At 63.3% G+C, this 18,442-nt stretch overlaps 1 protein-coding gene across 2 annotated transcripts; it reads right to left on the minus strand.

The window, feature by feature from the left end:
- Positions 1 to 776: 776 nt before the first annotated feature.
- Positions 777 to 18,441, minus strand: SLC25A42 (solute carrier family 25 member 42). Of its 2 annotated transcripts, XR_013159678.1 has the most exons (9): positions 18,404 to 18,441; positions 6,964 to 7,079; positions 5,128 to 5,233; positions 3,962 to 3,987; positions 3,410 to 3,576; positions 3,019 to 3,135; positions 2,655 to 2,806; positions 1,453 to 2,195; positions 777 to 1,114 (listed from the first exon to the last, which is right to left on the minus strand). XR_013159678.1 is itself a non-coding variant. In XM_077122073.1 (8 exons), exons 2-8 carry the CDS (start codon positions 7,042 to 7,044, stop codon positions 1,870 to 1,872), a joined length of 975 nt encoding a protein of 324 aa, XP_076978188.1. In that variant the 5' UTR covers positions 7,045 to 7,079; positions 18,404 to 18,441; the 3' UTR covers positions 777 to 1,869. The 2 variants fall into 2 exon arrangements, 1 of the variants encoding a protein (XP_076978188.1); XM_077122073.1 differs by having other exon boundaries at positions 777 to 2,195.
- Position 18,442: the final 1 nt, after the last annotated feature.

Genomic DNA, 18,442 nt, shown 5'->3' on the forward strand with positions numbered 1-18,442 from the left:
TGGTCATCCCGGGCCGGGCGTAGTAAGCAGGGGCACTGCCCCTCGGCAGGAGGTAAAGGCCCCCCGGGCTGGGGCGGGAAGTCCCCCGCGCTGCCCCTGCGTCCTGCACGACCCCCTGACAGCCCCGGGAACCCCGGAGGGCCGGCCCCTCCTCGCTCTGACACCAGGAGGCCGGAGTAGCCGCCTCGCCGCGCAGCCTTCTGGAAGGTCACGGCGCTTCGGCGCAGCGACGCCGGCCACCGGCTGCCGGGTGGGTCCCCGAGAAGCCCGCCCCGCAGGAGGGTCCCAGAGCGGGTACAGCCAGGGGAGGGTGGGGGTGGCTTGCAGCGCCCTACGTCTTCCCGGCAGGGAGCAGGAGCGTGGCAGGGCGGGGAGAGGCGGCAATGGGACACACGCGTCCCCGAGATCCCAGCTGCTCCGGAGAACCGCTTTTTTCCGGGGCAAGGGGAGTACCCAGGGTCTGGGGTGTGGGGGCCAACGTGGGGGAGGGCGCCTTTCTCAACCCCCAAGGCAGCCTGCAAGCCCACGAGTCCAAGCTAGGGGCTGCTGGCGGTGGCCAGAAACGGGGGTGGCCGTGGGGGACCCGCTGGGCGCCCCCTCCCCGACGCTCGTCAGGGGCCGGACCCCCCGCGGGAAGGAGGCCGGCTCGCGGCGGAGCTGCATTTGGGCTTTGTGTTTTTTAGAGAGTCGCAGCAGGACGCTGACCCGCCCTCACTCCCCACCGCGCAGGGCAGGTCACCGGGCCGGGCATACAGCACAAGGGCGGCAGCCCACAAGGCATTTCCATATTTATTAAATATACTCTCTTGGCACAAATCTTTAAAATATATAAACATTATATATAAACAAAGTGTCTTCATGGCAGCAAAATAGAAACTCCAGACCAAGAGGAGTCTCCGAGGGGCCCCCGCTGCCCCTGGGGTCTCCACGGCACGGGGCGCCGCAGGTCTCGGCCTCCTGCTGTCAGGGTGCTGTGCCCCTCTGCTGGGTCGGGGTGCGTCTGGAGCGGGGGGAGGCTCACCCGCAGGCCCCGCTCACAGCCCGCACGGGGTGCTCGGGCTCCTAGGGCCGGCTGGCACGAGGAAGGCTCGAGGGGGCCTCACCAACCCAGGCACTGGTGAGAAGAAATGAGACGAGGCCAGAGCAAGGGAAACGCCAGTGGGGTCAGCACCCTCGGGGCGCCGTGACGAGCCCCCCACCCCCCTAGGCTGAACCAGGGTTTAGATGTCAACAGACCTTGGCGATAGCCAAGTTTAAGTGCAAAATTAAAAAAAATCAAGTAACCCAAACATTATTACGAAACAAGCCCTGGGGACGCCCCGGGGTGTCCGAGCTCCTTGACCTTCCTGACTCCTGACCCCAGGCCAGAGACACTTCCCAAACAGTGCAGACTCCAGCTGCCCTGGGTGGGGCTGTTTTGGCAAAATCGAGCCACTCCCATGGGCAACTCACCCTCGTGTGGGGCAGTGCCAGCTCGGAGCGGTTCCAGGGGCCGGGCAGGTGTCACAGGAGGGTCAGGGACCTGGAGGCCAGGCCTCACTGAGGCAGGCGGGGGGTGGGGGAGGAGGGGGAGACGGCCTGTCCCCCGCCTTCCCGGGATGGTAGCAGCCGGCAGCTGCCACCTGAACACGAGGTCATCTCACGTGCGGGCGGCCCAGCCCCGCTGGGGTGGGGAGGAAAACGGGGGGCTCGGGGTGGGGGTAAGACCCTTCCAGGTCCTCCCTCCGGGTCCTTGCCAGCCAGGGGGCTCCAGTCCCCAGGCGGGGCCAGCCCCGCAGCAGCCAAGCGGAGAGTGCGGGGGGGAGCCCAGGCCCCGCCCGCCCCAGCGCCGTGCCCAGTGAGGCGAGAGCGGGGAGCCCGGGGGCGGGGTCAGGCGTCCTCGGAGCCCGCGCCCTGCAGGCGCCGCAGCAGAATCTGCAGGAGGTCGAAGGTGGTGAAGCTGACGCCCACGGCGATGGGCCCCTTGACCCAGTTCATGCTCAGGCCCTTGTAGAGGCCGCGCACCGCGCCCTCCTGCCGCGCGATGGTGCGCAGCGTGCGCGCGATGGAGGCTCGCGGGACGCCTGTGACGCCCGCCGTCTGCATGCGTCGCCGCACCACGTCCAGTGGGTACGAGGCCGACTGGCCGAGCAGGCCGGCGCACGCCCCGAACAGCATGCGCTCCACAGGTGAGGGCTGCCGGCCGCCGCCGTACTCTGCGGGGGGTCCAGGCGTCAGGGCGCGCGCCCAGCGCCCGCTGCGCCCAGGCCGCCCGCCCCGCGGGGCTACGGCTCCGACCTCCTCCCCGCCTCCGACCTCTGTTTTTCCAGCAAGTTCGAGAAAGCGCGATTTAAAAAAGACAGAAAAAGCACCGAGCGTCCCGGGCAACATCCTAAAGGCAGGGCCGCCGCCGGGACCCCGCGCCAGAGCCACTGGCTGTCTCCAGCGGCGAGAGGAAAAGTGGGGACAGTTAACGAGGGCGGGGCTGCGGGACGGGGTGAGAAGGTTCTGGAACTAGGAAGGTAGTGGTCGCCCAGCGAGAAAGTCCCAGATGCCCCCGGGTTGTTTACCCCATCCACAGGGGTCTTTAAAGGGGACCAGACTCTAAGTTTAGAATTAAGAGTTATGGGGAGCGTAGGGCAGGGACAGAAGCCCGGGCACCGCGCCCCCCGCACCTCTGTGCAGGCCCTTGAGAGTCTCGTAGGTGAAGAAGCTCAGCCCAGCGTAGGGGACCACGCCCAGGACGGTGGGCACGAAGCCGTGGTAGAGCGTGCGCAGCCCCTCCTCACGGTAGATGCGGATGAACACGTGGAAGATGTTGCTGTACCTGCGGGGCCAGGACATGCAGGGCGCCCAGCGGCCGCTCAGGGGCCCTCCCCCACCCACCCCCGCCAGCTGGGCCGGGACCCCGTCCCTGGGGAACCCCGGCGGCCACCCCGCTTTCGGACAGCCCCCAGCACCCAGTCGGGGGCGCCTGGAGGATCCGCAGCCCGGGACCTCCCTGACCCCGCGCTCATGGGGCCGGTGAGGGAGACTCACATTTCCTTTGGGGTCACGGCCATCCGCGCGCGGACCAGGTCCAGGGGGTAGGTTAGCGAGGCGGCCGTTATCCCCGCCAGGGCGCCCGCCAGGAGCCGGGGCCAGGGGGGCAGCGCCCTGCGGCGTCGGCAGAAAAGGCAAGATGGGTGAGGAGAGGCCCAGGCCGGGTGTCCACAGCCTGGGGGCCCCGCAGGGTCAGGACTGGGGTGCCCCGGGGACAGGAGGCAGAGCTGGGCCCCTAAGCTGCCATGCCCGCCCCTCTGCAGGAATGGAGGCGGGGGACACGGCCCCACTGCCCCTGCCAGGCCGGCTCCGCGGGCAGCGGGTGGGCGGGGTGTGCGGTGGGGGGAGGCGGAGGGGAGGCCGGGGGGCGCGGGGCCGGGCGGCTCACCCCCCGCGGAGGCCGTAGTGGCGGCCTAGCACTCGCTTGTACTCCTCGTGGGCGCTGAACTGGATGGCGGCGTAGGGCACGACGCGCACCATGGTGGCCGAGTTGCCCCGCCACAGGCTGAGGAGGCCCTCGTCGTGGTAGGTGCGGTACAGGAGCCGGAAGGCCTCCTGGGGGCGGGGTCAGCGCTCCGAGCCCCGCCCCGTCCCCAGTGCGGCCCCGCCCCCGCCTGCCGCGGCCCCGCCCCCAGTCCCACGTGAAGCCCGGCTCTGCCCCGTCCACCCCTAGCAGGACTCGGATCCCAGCCCCCAGTGCGCCCCTATCCCCACCCCGTCCCCAGCCCCTCCCCCAGGCAGGACCCTCCCCCGCCTACCCCTAGCGTGGCTCCGCCCTGGCCCTTTCCCTTGACGCCCCCTGGGTCTCGCCGGGGCGGTGCCCACAGGGGCTGCTCTACCACAGACCCCCACCAGGCAGCTATAGGCCACAGCCCAAACCACCCAAGGTCGGGCCGTCCCCCGAGGGGCTGGGGGGCCCGGAAGGGAGGGGAGACCTCACCTTGGGAGAAAACCTCTTGGAAGACACTGGAAGGAAACAGACGAGGCCGTTGAGCGGCGCGGGGCAGAGACCCCTCCTCGCCTGCGCACGGCCCCGCCGCGAGACCCCCTCCGTGCCTTTGACGCTGGTGCAGGGGAAGGGGGACCTTTCCCACAGCCCCTTTTCTGTCTCCCCAAAGAACAGGGTGGGCTCCTCCCCTGCAGGCCCCACCTATGGTCCGTGGGGGACCCGAGGGCAGTCCTGGCCCCCTGTGCCTGGGTTTCTGGTGGGTTGGTGGGGGTCTGACAGCCAGGGGGGCCGGCCCGGGAGGACCCTCTATGGGAACCCGGGGCGGCTCCGAGAGAGGCCAGTGACGTGGCGGGGTCAGCCACAGTCACGGACACAGAGCCGGTGTGGGTGTCTGGGCCACAAGTCTCCTAGACGTGGGCGGGTGAGGGGGCGGCCGCCGGGGGCGCTCTAAACGTGAGGCCGCACACAGGCGCACAGGAAGAGGCAGGATCGGGGGTCTCGGGTCAGGAGGCCAGGGCAGGGGCTGGGACCTCAGACAGACCTTAGTGAAGAAAGAAGGGGGATCTGAACAGCTTCTAAGGTGGGTGGCCGGGGCCCTCCCCAAACCCGGGGTGGCTGGGTGGGAGAGGGAACAGCCCAGATGCTCACTAAGGCAGATGATGCACTGTCCTGGGCCCAAAGAGTCTGGGGCTCCCTGTGCCTCCTCACCACAGAAGACGGGCCCCTGCATTTGTGGAGGAGAGTGCCCTAGCTGCGGGGGACCCCAGCGCCTCGGGATCCCGATGGGGCCTGCCCCTCCTTGCTGGCATGGCCTCCCTGGACCCCTGGCTGGACCATGGCCCAGCCCCCTGTCCCCCCCCACACACCCTCCCCTTTCCCCCTCCCCACGCATCACCCTCACACTCTGACCACAGGCAGGGGTGGAGGGCCTTGCCGCCCCTCTGCCCACGGGGGCTCTGGCCTTGCACCCTGGTATGCCTGGCGCGATGGTACCACCCCACGTTCCAAAGAAGGCACAGCACACGGGCCTGCAGGCTGAGACCTCTGGCCCAAGGGCGTGGCGCTGTGCTCTGCGGGTCTGTGGGAGGTGGGCAGGGAGGAGACACCAGCAGCACCTGCATCACCCGAGGACGGACAGACAGACAGACCACGCTCACCTTGGAAGATGATTTTGGTCCGGTCCAGGGGAGCCACTGTAGTTTTGGCGAGTGCGCCGGCCAGGGCCCCGGACAGCAGGGAGCTGAGCACGTCCCTGTGCCCTTTCTGAAAGGACCAGAGGGTCAGGGAGCCCAGGGCTGGCCTGGGGATGCGGCCTCGGAGAGCCTCCCGGCTGTGGGCCCCGGGAGGACAGCCCCAGACGCGGTGAGGGCAGGGGTTGCCAAGCTGGCTTGGGCATGGTGACCACAGCATAGCCGGCCTGGGAGCCGAGGGCTCTGGGGCACTCTCCAGCCACATCTGCAGGCAGAGTTTCCGGGAAGCCCCCTTTCCCTTCGCTTGGCTGGGGCTCCTGGGACTGCACATCTCCGGCTGACCCAGCCACAGAACTCCGCAGAGAAACACTGGACCACAGGAATGACCTTTGGACACTTCTGTAGACACAAGCCCCCCCCCCCCCAACCCCATGGAGCTGCCAGGGGCAAGCTGAACCGTCACACGGCGCACCCCGACGTGCTGGGAGGCGGCGGTGCAAGGTCCTGAAGAATGTGGGCGCGAGGGGCTGAGGCTGACGGATGAGGAGCAGCTAACTGGGTGGGGGTGGGGATGTTGGTATAGAAGAAGAGAGAACACATGCAGAGGCCCCAGGGAAAAGGAGCAGGGGGCCCTGGGGGACCATAAAGAGGCCCAGGGTGGTAGACACAGAGAACAGGAAGGGCCACAGGCAAGAAAGATGAGGGGATAGGCAGGCACAGGCCGGACTCCACCCAGCCCAGGGCACTCCAGCTTTTGTCTAAAGAGAGACAGGGAGGGCGGGCCACAGTGGCTTAGCAGACAGAGTTCTTGCCTGCCATGCCAGAGACCCGGGTTCGATTCCCGGTGCCTGCCCATGTGGAAAAAAAAAGAGAGAGAGAGAGAGATGGGGAGCCCAGAAGGAGAGGGACCCAGAGAGGAAGTGGTGCAGGACCCCAGGCTGGAGGGGCGAGGCTCACACCAGAGAACAGAGGGAACAGGGAGGCTGGGCTGCGGGACATGGAAGCTGTGGGGTGGGAGCATCCTGGAGATGCACCTGGCCACCTGGGCCCGCTGGGGGTGGGGCTGGGCTCCATGCCAGGACCCCCACCCCCCAGACCTGCTCCACTCCCCAGGAGCATGGTGTCTCTGGCCGGGACCTGGGACCCCCACGGCCCAGCAGCCTACCCCCTCCAAACCAAGTGCCTGGCAGTGTTTGGCAGCCAGTTTCCACCCAAAGCCAGGGGTTCCACCCTGCAGCACCCCCACAAAGCCTTGTCCCCTAGCTGCCTCGGCTGCCCTCTCCTGAGCAGGGCACCATGCCCGCTTCCTCCACGCCCCCTGTGAACCCTGCTGCCCCAGCCAGTGCTCCCTGGAATTGGGGAAAGGCCATGGGCAGGACATTGCCCCGGACTTTGGCCGGGTGTCACTAGGCGTGGTGTCCCAGGCTGCCTGAATGGTGGCTGGCCTGGGCTGGTTCCCTCCTCCAAGAGGGGTGCCTCCCTCGGTCGTGGGTGGGGATTTTGGGGGCGTCAGGCCCCCTGTCCCCTCCCCCACTGCCAGCAGACTGGTGGTCCCAGGCCAGGCAGGGTGGCCGGTCCCTTGGCTGCCCCAAGCCGCAGGAGGCGGGATCGATGCCCACGGGAGGGATGCAGTGTTGCGGCGGTTCACAGCGGAGGCAAGCGGGTGATGCCTGTGCAGGGCCCATGTGGGACCTGCGGGGCTGGGACGGTCACCCCAAGACCCGAGTGCCTCACTCCATGGGAGGCAGCAGGAGCAGTGCCAAGGCTGGGTCTATGGGAGCCCCCAGGGGCCCGGAGACTTGCCTGTGGAGGGACGGCAGGGGACACGGTGTCTTCGGTGTCCTCACACAAGCGCCCGGCGCCGTCCTTCAGTCCACTACCCATGCCCGGCCGTGCGGACGGACACGGGAGGCTCGGTCCTGCAGGGAGGGAGGGAGGGGGAGGCACCGTTAAGACCCCCTGGGTCAGGATGCCTGATGCTGGTGGGCTGGGTCCTGGGTCCTTTCAGGGCTCCTGGCATGGGAGCGGCACAGAACGGTCCTGGCTCTGGCTTTTCTAAGCCTGTACCAGTGGTGCCCACCCGAGGCTGCGGCATGAAGAGGAGAGGATGCAGCCGCGCGCAGCCTCGGAGGACTGCCTGGAGGCCACCCCCCCGGAGGCGGGCCTCATAGTCCACGCAGTGGGAGCAGGCGTATGCCAGGCCGCAGGTGCAGCAGGGAGGCACCGGGAAGTGAGGCCGCCCTCTCGCCACGCGTGCAGTCTGCGGACGTCTCAGCTGCTCTGGTGCGTGGGGAGGACATGTGGCTCGTCTTGAGGCACTGTCCCCCACCACTTGGAGGCAGCAGGTCTCACAAAAGACACGAGACCCGAAAGGCGGCACATTTCCTCCCGCCATCAGAGGAGTCTGGCTGGAGCGGAGACCACTGTGCAGGGGCCTCCCGGGGTGGCAGGGGTCTAAGGTCGCCAGGACAGCCCCCGCCCCTCAGGACCCCCTCCCCAGAGCCCGCACGCTGTGCGGCGGAGGGAGAAGCAGGAGAGAACCCCACGCGGGACCTGCCAGCCCCAGCGCCCCATGGAGCTGCCTGGGACATCGAGCGCCAGGAGAGGCTGGGAAGGGCTCCAGCATCCTGGGCAGCGGAGGAGGCTGGGGAAACTAAGGAAACCCGGACAAGGTGCATGGACACAGGCCCCCATGCATGCAAGACCCAGCATGGGGGTGGGCATACCAGGAGGGGGCCAGAACTCCCTGGGTTGTCTCCACATTTTTTCTATAAACCTAAAAGCCAGATGGTGCCGGGCCCTGTGGCCCTTTCCAGCAGTCTCGGGGGCCACCTTGGCCCCCCCGTCGCTCCCCCCCACCGTGTTGGCTGCGGGGGTGCAGACGTGCTCTGGGTGGGCCAGGGGCTGGGTCGGCAGGCACATGGGCAGTGGGGGCTCACTGTGCAACGTGCGCTGGGGTCCATCGGGCACCAGTGGGGAGGGGGCTGTGGCCCTGGGGGTACACACCGGGGCTCAGGACCCTGCCCCTCGGGCCCAGGCCTCAGGGGCAGGGCCTGCCAGTCCCACCCATCTGGGGCTTCGGGGGGGGCGTCTCAATGGAGACCCCAACAGCCCACAGGGAGGGGCCGGGCGCCGGGCGGGTTCCACGTGCCAAGCTGACACCAGGCAGCGGGAACAGTCATGGGCTTTCTCTACAGTCCCCCGGAAAGCAGGTGAAGGGGGGAGGCCGAAGGGGGTGGACAGGTGAGGGAAACGAGGTGAAGAGGCAGAACAAGAGGAGAAGCTGAGGTTACCAAGGGGCGGGGTGGCTGAGGTCATGCGGGAACAAGGTGAGGGCCCCTCTGCGCCCCAGAACCCCCACCCTGCACCTGGCTGCCCCCCCCCAAGTCCCCCCTAGGGACCCCCAGCCCCGGCTCTGCCCGCACAGTGGCCCAGTGTCTGTGCTCAGAAGGGTCACCAGGAACCCCATGCTGGGGACCCCACCAGCCCTGCACGGTGCCGAGGACGAGACCTGGCTGCGAGGACGGGCTCAGGAGCCACGCGTCAGTGTCCCAGGCCACGCCACCCAGCGTCGGGTACCCCACAGCCTGTGGCCACTTCGAAGAGCATGGGGACTCCCTCCGGCCGGCCACCCCCTTTCTCCAAAGGCTGCAGGCCCGGGCCGCTCCGCTCCCACGGCTCCCCAGAGCCTCTAGAGCACGACGCAGCCGTCCCGGCCAAAGGCCGCTCACAGGAGGGCCATCCAGCGCCTCCGCCCGCCCCAGCCCTTCCATGTGGTGAGATCCCGCGGCCCTGTGTGCCAGCCCCACCCGGCTCAATGTCCTCAAGGCCCGAAGCTGCAGTGTCAGCAGGCCCACGCGCCGTCCCCCCGTCCCTCCACCCGTCGATGGCAAACGGCTGCCTCGGCGTCCTGCTGCTGTCAGAGAGCCCACGGGTCGCTCTTCGGCCCCTGCATACCCGCCACCAGGTGGTCCTTCTCCGCAGCACTCCCGGGGCCACCACACCTGCCTCCCTGTCAGCAGTCTCGCGCCCGTGTGGCTGCGGTGTCCTGTGGCCGCGCCCGGCCCCCGGAACAGCCCCGCACGGCCAGCTTCTTGTCGAAGCTCCAGCCATGGTCGCAGGCTGCAAGGCCGCCCCTTCTGGTTTTCCTGGCTCGGGCCGGTGCCCGGGTGGCATCCCTCCATGTCCAGGACCCCACTGATGCCCAGTTGCTGGCGGTCCCCGCGGCTGCCCCTCTGTGTCCAGGGTCCCCGGCTGGGAGGACGTGAGCCAGGTCGATGGACACCAACCCAGTCCACGTGGGCACCTTCGCCAGCAATGCCTCCCAAGGCCCTGCTCACCCATAACTGGTTAACTAGTAACACCTCCCGGTGCCCTACTTGCCAGTAACTGGTTAACTAGTGATGCATCCCAGGGCCCTGCTCACTGGTAACTAGTTAACTAGTGATGCCTCCTGGGGCCCCGCTTGCCAGTAACTAGTTAACTAGCAACGCCTCCTGAGGCCCGCTTGCTGGCAACCAGTCAACCAGCGATACCCCCCGAGGTTCCCTCCGCAGGCCCAGGGGCTGAAGCCTCATGGCCTCCCTGTCCCCGCGCCTCTGGGCACCTCGTGCCTCAACCTCACCTCCGCTGCCCTCTGACCCCTCGGCCAGCTGCCCATTCTTGCAGGCCCCCGTGGGCATCCTCTTCCTCAGCAGCCCGTTCCCCCCAGTGTGACGGCCCTATGCGGGCTCGGGAGACGCGTGGGGGTATGTGTGCAGTGCTCTGGGGGGGGTTGCGGGGCATGCCCGGGCAGCTGGCGAGCGAGCAGGAGGCCACCAGGGGCAAGGACGACCCTCAGCAGGAGTAGGGGACAGAGGAGACTTCCCATGGCGGGGACACCCCTGGCAGGGGACACCCCGTGGCAGGCTTAGGAGACCCACAAATAAAGGCAAATATGGGTGTTCTTTCCGTCGGCCAGGAGGAAACTCACAAGATAGCATCTGATTTAATTTCCCACCTGAAAGGGTACAACCACAATTTCCAGTGATCTCATCCTTTTCCTTGCCTCTAACTGAACATGAAAAGCCATAGCAACTTGCAGTGGGAAGCCAGCGGAGAGCCGCTCTGCAGGATGCTGCCCCAGAGCCCATCATGGCAGATGACCCCAAGAGGAAAACAGACCAAGTACAGCCTTTCGTTTCGTAAGTGCTGTCAAATATTTGGCCAATTGTGAGCACCAGTTACAGACTCTGGGATTTTATGCAACTCTGTATGGATAATGAGATATTTTGCTATTGGAAGCTATAAAAAGAAAAGCCAATTTGAAAAAATATATCAGGTTGCATTTACATATTTTCAGAAATAAGTCTCATACGTAGCACCTGTTCTCTAAGTTTGAGTGTGCTACAAACTATCCATAATTTCTTTAAACATTGTAAATAGTTTTATCTAAAAACATTGCTGGGTCCCTCCCAAACCAATTAACCCCAAGCTTGGAAATTAAAGAAGATCTAAATGGAAAACTATTCCATGTTCCCACTTCAGAAGACTTAATATTGCTAAGATGTCCGTTCTACCCAAAGCAATATACACATTCAATGCAATCTCAAACCCACATTCTAACAGCCTTCTTTGGAGAAATGGAAAACCCAATCACCAAATTCACATGGAAGGGTAAGGGGCCCCAAATATCCAAAACCAACTTGAAAAAGGAGAGTAGTGTTGGAGGACTCACCCTCCCCAATCCTAAACTTGTTACAAAGCCATGTAATCAAAACAGCATGGCACTGGCACAAGACCAGAATATAGACCAATGGACTCAAACTGAGGGCTCAGAAACCAACCCCCACGCATATGGCAGCTGATTTTGCACAAGGCTACCAAGACCACACAGCAGGAAAATCAGTCTCTCCAACAGTTGGGAGAGCTGGATGCCTGTGTGCGAGGGTGAGGGGGCCCTACCTCACACCATACGCAGATTTACTTAAAATGGACAAATGACCTCAACATAAGGGCGAAAACAACAAGATTTAAGGCTATGGACCCTTAGACTTTACAAGCAACAAAAGAAAAAAGATAACTTCATCAAAATTATAAACTTTTGTGCATCAACGGATATTATCAAGAAAGTGAAAAGACAAGAATGGGAGAATAGAAATTTCTCTAAAGAAGATATACAAATGACCAAAAAGCACCTTAAAAGATGCTCAACATCAGGGAAACACAAATCAAAACCATAACGAGAGACCACCTCACACCACAGGGATAGCAATTATTAAAAAAACAAAACAAAATACAACCCAGAAATAACAAGAGCTGGTGAGGACGCAGAGAAACAAAAATGCCCTGCCTTGCTAGCGGGACTGTAACGTGGTGCAGCCACTGTGGAAAAGTCTGGCAGCTCCTAAAACAGTTAACCATAGAACTTAACCATGACCTGGCCCGCCCACGGCCCGGTATACACCCAGAGTCCCCGACGGCCGGCAGGGACCTGGACGCTGGTACTTGGAGTTGACAGCAGCACTCACAGCAGCTGTGGAAGATGAAGCCCCAGGTTCCGTCAGCAGGTGATGAGGAAACAGAACCTGGCCCTTTCACGTGATGGGATATTGCTCAGCCATAGCAGGAAGGAAGCTTTGCTCCCTGGTACACTGCGGATGAGCCCTGAAGTCACCATGTTGAATGAAATAAGCCAGATGCAAAAGGCCAGCTTTCGAGTGACCTCACTGACATGAAATGGCTTGAATATGCAAACTCACAGAGAGAGACAGAAAGTAGAGCACAGGTTACCAGGTGGGGGCAGGGCAGTGGGGGGTTAGTGCCAGATGTACTCAGGGCTTCTGCTTGGGGAGAAGGGAAAGTTCTAATAGATGGCGGTGAGGGCACGGTGACCGTGTGAATGTGACACATCCCGCTGAGTGGTGTGCTCGACAGGCTGAGATGGTAAGCTTTATGGTGCTTAAACAGAGAGAAAGATACGTGATCTTGGACAGGATCTAATCATGGAGAGAAAATTCCCAAAAGGATATTACTGGGACATATGAGAAAACTGGGATCTAGACTGCCAGCTTCACAGATCCATGGTCAAGTTCTTGAACTGACAACTGCACTTAAGACTGTTAGGTAAGTGGGTGTCCCCGCCTTAAGAAAAGCACATGGCAATTTTAGTATTAGGGGAGCATGATGCATGCAACCTATACTCAGAGGTTTAGAGAATAGATAGATGCATGGGTGGACGGATGGATGGATAATGGATGGAATGACACAGCCTGTCGAAAAGTGTTTTAAAAGTTGGTGGATCTGCGTATCTGGGGAGGGTTGCTGAGTGTTCTTTGTATGGGGCTTCTATTATTTTTGCAACTGTCCTGTAAGTTTGAAATTATTTCAAAATGAAGTTTTAAGAAATTCCCGTTTCTAAAATTCCCATTTCTGAGCGTCCCACTCTGGCATTAATTACGTCTATGATGTCGTGCCACCGTCTGTACCATCTGTGACCCAAACCTTTCCATCGCCCTACACAGAAACTCTGCACCCGTGAGGTGGAAACCCCCGTTCTCCCCACCCCCAGCCCCTGGTAACCTATATTCTAGACTCCAACTCTGAGTCTGCTTGTTCCAGATGTTTCAAATCAGTGACATCATATATCTGTCTTCCTGCGTCTGAAGGAACTCCAGGGCTCACTGCTGTGCTTGTGTGGGTCACCATCTCTTCCTTTTCATGGCTGAGTAACATTCCTTTGCACGGTGGGCCACGTTTGTGTCTCCACCACCTGCCGATGGCACCTGGCTCACTTCCACCCTCCGGCTACTGTGAACGATCACGTACAAGTGTCTGTCCAGTCCCTGCCTTCCGTTCTTCTGGGTACACACCTGGGTGAGGCTGCCAGGTCATGTATAACTCTGTGTCACCGCTGGGCAATCACATGTTGCCCCATCCAGGAGCTGGGACTCGGGTGCCTGAGCCGACCTGCGAGGTGGGGCCTCTACCCCCACAGCGGGGGCTGTTCAGGCCGCAGAGAAGCAAACCCTTATCTTTTTGACACACTCTTTCTGTTTGGGCATGCTCTCGTCAGTGAAAAGCGAAAGGGTGGCGGGGACAGGGTCACGCGGCAATAGGACTCACTAAACTGTCCGCCTTGGGGTCACGGGGTCTCGAGGTGTGAGGGAAGCTGGAAGTCGCAGGTCACCCCGTGTCCATGGAACGCCCAGAACGGGCAACCCCACAGGGAGGGAAAGCAGGCTGGGGCCTGCGGGGGCTGTGGAAGAAGGAACGCAGGGTGACTTCTGGGGGTGGTGAGAATGTTCTGGAACCAGAGGAGGTTCAGAGTTGCAACACTGTGAACCCAGCAGTCAGCAGATGTCAGTATATCAAATGGTAAAGTTTAGGTCATACATGTTTTGCCACAGTAGTTTCTAAAAAGTCAAAGCTGGACCCACAACAGGGCCGCCCGGTCCTGTCCTCCCCAGTGGGGGCCGAGCAACCTCGGAGGGGGGTCAGGATTCCCAGCCCGAGCCCTCACGGAACGCTCGGTGGCGCCAACCTCAAGAGGCCAGGCCAGCGTGGAGGCAGTGCGCTGGAACCCAGGGTTTCCAAGCAGCCACGAAAGGGCTGCCAGCACTCCCAGCAATTGCTGAGTCAACAGACGCCAGTTCACGGGTTCTCTGCGTGGCGATAAGGCTGCCCTCCTTGCGGGGTCACAGTGCTCCTCTCTGCTCTGAGCCCTGACCCGGTGACCCTGCACGACCAGCTGCCTTTGTGTCTGCCTGAGCCCTGCAGTGGACTCTGGCCTCTGCGGTCCTGTGCTGCCATCTCAACAGGCTGGACACACAGGCATTTACTTCTAACAGGTGCAGACACCAGCCCCCTCGGGCCTGGCACACGGTGCTGCAAGCATGTCATCAGCTGGCCCTGATGGGACAAGTCAGGGCACTCAATGCCACACCCCCTCCCCACAAGGGTGTACTTTTGGCCTGGGAGTCAGCCAAGAGCCCCACGTTCTCGCCACACTGACACCAGGCAGTGCTGGGCCTGCTCAGCCCTCAGCAACATCTGCTGGATGAGTGAGTTATTTTTCCAGACACAACAAGTCTGCTCTGGCAGCATGAGCTCCTTGCGCTAGGGTGCACCCTCCCACCAATGCCTGGCAGACCCCTCTGCAGCCTTCAAAGCCTACCCTCAATGCCCTGAGCCCTCACCCCTCAGGGTTGTGCCTGGGCCCTGCAGTTCTCTGTTGGGCCGCGAGGGGCTGGCTTTCCATCTCGGCTCCCCTGCCAGGGCGTCGCGGCCCTGGGGTCCCACTCCGTGCACATCCTCTGCACAGCTGCTCAAGTCCTCGTTCCTCCTCTTCTACCACTCTGGCCTCATCCCCAACTGGGAGCGTGCAGAGGCACCCACGGGAGTGCTGTGGGGAGGCAGGGCACAGCGTGTGCCCTACATGCCACCCATCCACCCCGGGCCTCAGTGTCCTCATCGATCACCACCTGCCCGCCTCCACCTCGCCCCTGCTAAGGCCAGTCAGCATCTCTGGCCCCAGCCTGTTCCCAGCCTTCACCTGAGGCCTCTCGTTCTGCTGCACTGTCCCTCGCCGGGGCCTGCATGGCTGGACCCACTATCCACAGGATGGCGGGCGGTTAGGAGGCGCCTTGGACCCCACGAGTGCTCCCCAGGCAATGCGTCAGGACACACGACCTGACCTGTGCCTCATGGCCCCCTGCACCCTGGGCCTGTGCGTGGCCATGCCTGAGTCTGTCCCGCGACAGGCCTCCACCGCATGGCACTGCTGAGGGGCAATGGGGTCTCTCTAGCAGCCCTCTCTGTCCCCAGGGACACGTGCGAAGGACCTCCAAGCCTGCTGGGCTTCAGGGCCGGGAATCTGCCTTGGGGACAGAGCAAGGGTGAACCATGTCACACTGGCACTGGCTCAGGACACTTCATCCAGGTTTGCTTTCCCACCGTCGGCAGCAGACAGAACCAAGAAGACAGCAGGAGCTCTGGCAGCAGCCAAGTGTGCCCGCTGGGCTGGCACACCTCGCAAGGCCCCTCTCGGAGCTGCTCTCCTCCTTGCAGCCTCTGCTCGGGCCCCCCACATGCTGGGCCTCTCCCTAAGATGCTGGGCCATGCAGCTGGTGCCACCACATCAGCCTGCAATCTTGGGGCCTGTGCGACCCCCTCAACTGGGTGGCAGTGCCCACAGGTGCATGGCCCAGCATCTTAGAGACACAGGCTCATTTCTGGAGGATGAGCTGTCCCAGCTGCTGTCCCAGCTGCTCCCAAGCACTCCAGTCTGGCAGCTGAGGGCTGAGCACCAGAAGCCACCCGCTGGGAGCCGCTCTGACAGCTGAGCCCGCGAGGGGAGGCAGGTCTGGGTTTAGGGGCAGCCCAAATCCACCTGGCAGACTGGTAAGTGATTGGAGGCACAGCAACACCAGAGGAGAGGGGCAGAGGAGGGGACACATCCCCATGCCGGGAGAGGAGGGCAGGGCTTTGTCCTCAAGCTCCACAGGGAACCAGCCCTGCCGCTGCTCTGACTTTGGACTTCTGGCCTCCAGAGCTGGGAGAGTCCATTTCTGCTGCTCTGAGCTGCCTGGCCTGAGGTCACGTGTTCCGGCCCTGGAAGATGGACCCAGCAGGGGTCAGAAGCCGGCCTTGAAGCGTTGGCCTGTTATGCTTGGTTGATGGCCGTCCCTGGCCTGAAGTCGGGTCTCTCTTCTCTGGACAAGGCGGGCGCCCTGCTGGCAGAAGGCCTGGCTTCTGCAGAATTCAGTTGAGCCTCTGGAATCGCCGCCCTTGGCCCACGATGGTGCAGAAAACGGTGCTTGAGGAACAAAAACCAGTGTCCAGGAGCCCATTTTAAAAATAGCACAGTGACTGGGGAGGGCTGCCGGATGGCGCCACTCCTGAGTGTGAGTGTCTTTCTGCACCCTCCTTCTTTAGATGCACGCGTCACACGCCTCGCACGTGGGAGCGGCTCATCATTAAAACTAGACGCTCAGGGCAGGCTTAAAAGACCTGCCCGCAGAAGCCCAGCAAGGTGACAGTTCTGATCATCCAGTGTTCCGATCAGAACTTCTAATGGCTAAAGTAGGAAAAAAGGACACACACACACACACACACACACACACACACACACACGGCCCCAAGGGCCTCGCGGGCAGGGGCCTGCTCACACCTGGTGTCCGCTGCAGGAAACCCTCCAGCCCAGGAGCCTCAGAGGGCCAGCGTCAACCTCCCACGTGACCACACCTTTTCTCCACCAGCCCTAGGGGTGGGGGGACAAAAACAAAACCCACAGCGAAGCATCCCCCAGCCCACCTGCCGCTCCTCCCTGGGCGCCCTGTGCCCACACCTGGGACCTCGGCGGGTGCCTGGGTCCCTCTCCTGGCGCAGTGCCCCCAGCCCCCATGCTGCCTGCAGTGCTTTGCGGAGGGGGGATTTAACACCTCCCAGCTGTACCACAGCCAGTGCAGAAGAGGAGCCCCTGGTGACCAAAGGCCTGAGGGGCAGAACAAGCCTGGAGGCCTTCAGGGGGGACCAGCGAGACACCTGGCAATGCGCCATGAGCCCGAGGGCGCGACCCTGCTGGGTCTAAGACCACAGGGACAGCAGCTAGAGGAAGAGGGAGCAGGCCAGTCCCAGGGGCCTCAACCTGTTCTGCCCTCCAGGAGGCTGGGGAGCCTGTGAGTGACGGCACCCACCTGCCCAGCAGGCGGTCCCGCCTGTGCAGAAAGCCCGACTCTGCGTATGACAGCAGGGCTGGGCAACTGCTGAGGAAGGCCAGTCAAGGTAATGTCCACCGCAGAGGTCGCAGCTGGGTGGAGAGGGGGTCTGTGCTGCCCCCCAGCTACCCCAGTCCCACCCCACCCCCCGTCCTTGGCAGGACACCAAGGTGACACCCTGGGTGGGGGCGGAAGGGGTGGGAAGGGGCCTCTGCTCCCTCGGACTGTGCTATTTCACTGTGCGCTGACAACCTCGCAGGAGTCAATGCTGACATGTGCACGCGCACACGTTTTAGGCGACTCTGCTGCCGGGCAGAGCCCCAGCACTCCAGTTTCCACAGGAGAAGCTGACATGACCTGACCCCCTGCCCTCCGGAACATTCCAACAGCATCTTTGCCAGGGAGAGGCACAGAGGAAGGCCGGGAAGCACCCTGAGGGCTTTACAGGAAACAGGCGTCACCGCTTTCAGACAACAAAGCCACCTGCTCCCTCTCCGCGAGAACGCTTGCAAGTCACATTCAGCCAAACTTGAAAAGTTCTAGAAACATCATTCCACCCAGCGCCCATCAGACTCCAGTTCGGCAGCTGAGCTCCCGAGCGCTGAAACCTTAGCCCGCCTCGCTGGGAAGGGTGTTTCCTTACTGTCTCGGGCGCCCCAGAGCTTGCAGGGTCAGCTCAGGGAGCCGCAGGGCCTGGCCCCCCCACGTCCCGCCTGGGTGCCCCCACGCCCCACCCGGGCGCCAGGCACGCGTCACCCAGCCACCCCTTCAAAGTCACGACTCCTGAGGAACGGCCTGGCAGCAGGGCGGGGGGACGACGGCTGCCCTCCCTGCCCACCCCACAGAGACTGGGCAGCAGGTGGACGGGAAGACAGGGTCCTCAGGATGGAGGTGCAGCTCTGTCCAAGCACTTGAGCTGCTTGGGGTCTGCGGGGGTCCGTGGAGGGGATTCTGGTTTTGCACAGCAGAAGGGGTCTATCCAAGGCCCGAGCGTCAAGTCCTTTGGAAGCTAAGGAGGACCCCCTGGGTGGGCTTCTGCTGCGGGAGGGGACAGGACGCAGTGACTCTGGGATGGTCTCGGGTGGATGTTGGGGGACCTGAGGGGGGGTGCAGGGGGTACTACAGGGAGAGGCACAGACCCTGGTGATGGGCGGTGATGGGAGAGTGGGCTGCTTTTCTTGGGGAGAGGAGCCCCGTGTGGAGAGGGGGGCGTCGCTGAGGTCCCCCAGCCAGGGTGCTGAGTGGGGTGGGGAGGGTGCAGTCCGAGGGTCAGGGAAGGGCCCCAGGTGTGGGGTACAGGGCCCGACGTGTCGGCGAGTCTGCGGGGGGGCGCGGTGGCGGTCGCAGGTGGGCATCGGGGCGTCAGCGTGCCTGGAGCGCCCGCTGCGTGCGGGGTGTCGCGAGGGGCTCGCCAGACCAGCGGGCGCCCTCGGGGGGCCCGGGCGCAGGCCGCGAAAGTCTGGGGTCCCGGGAGGGCGTCGGTCTCCCCCTGCCCCCACCCCCCGCCACCGCAGGCTCCAGGCCCACGGACCCCGCGCCCCCCTCACCGGCCGGGACGCGCCGCTGCCGCCGCCGCCTCCAGCCGC

Source organism: Tamandua tetradactyla, chromosome 11 (assembly GCF_023851605.1).
Source record: "Tamandua tetradactyla isolate mTamTet1 chromosome 11, mTamTet1.pri, whole genome shotgun sequence".
In the NCBI taxonomy this organism is placed as follows: domain Eukaryota; kingdom Metazoa; phylum Chordata; class Mammalia; order Pilosa; family Myrmecophagidae; genus Tamandua; species Tamandua tetradactyla.

Coding starts and splice junctions, on each gene's coding strand:
- SLC25A42 (XM_077122073.1), bottom strand. CDS start 7,044: ATGGGTAGTGGACTGAAGGACGGCGCCGGGCGCTTGTGTGAGGACACC. Junction 5,234..6,963: donor CCCCTGCCGTCCCTCCACAG/GCAAGTCTCCGG, acceptor TGGTCCTTTCAG/AAAGGGCACAGGGACGTGCT. Junction 3,988..5,127: donor GACCAAAATCATCTTCCAAG/GTGAGCGTGGTC, acceptor GTTTCCTTCCAG/TGTCTTCCAAGAGGTTTTCT.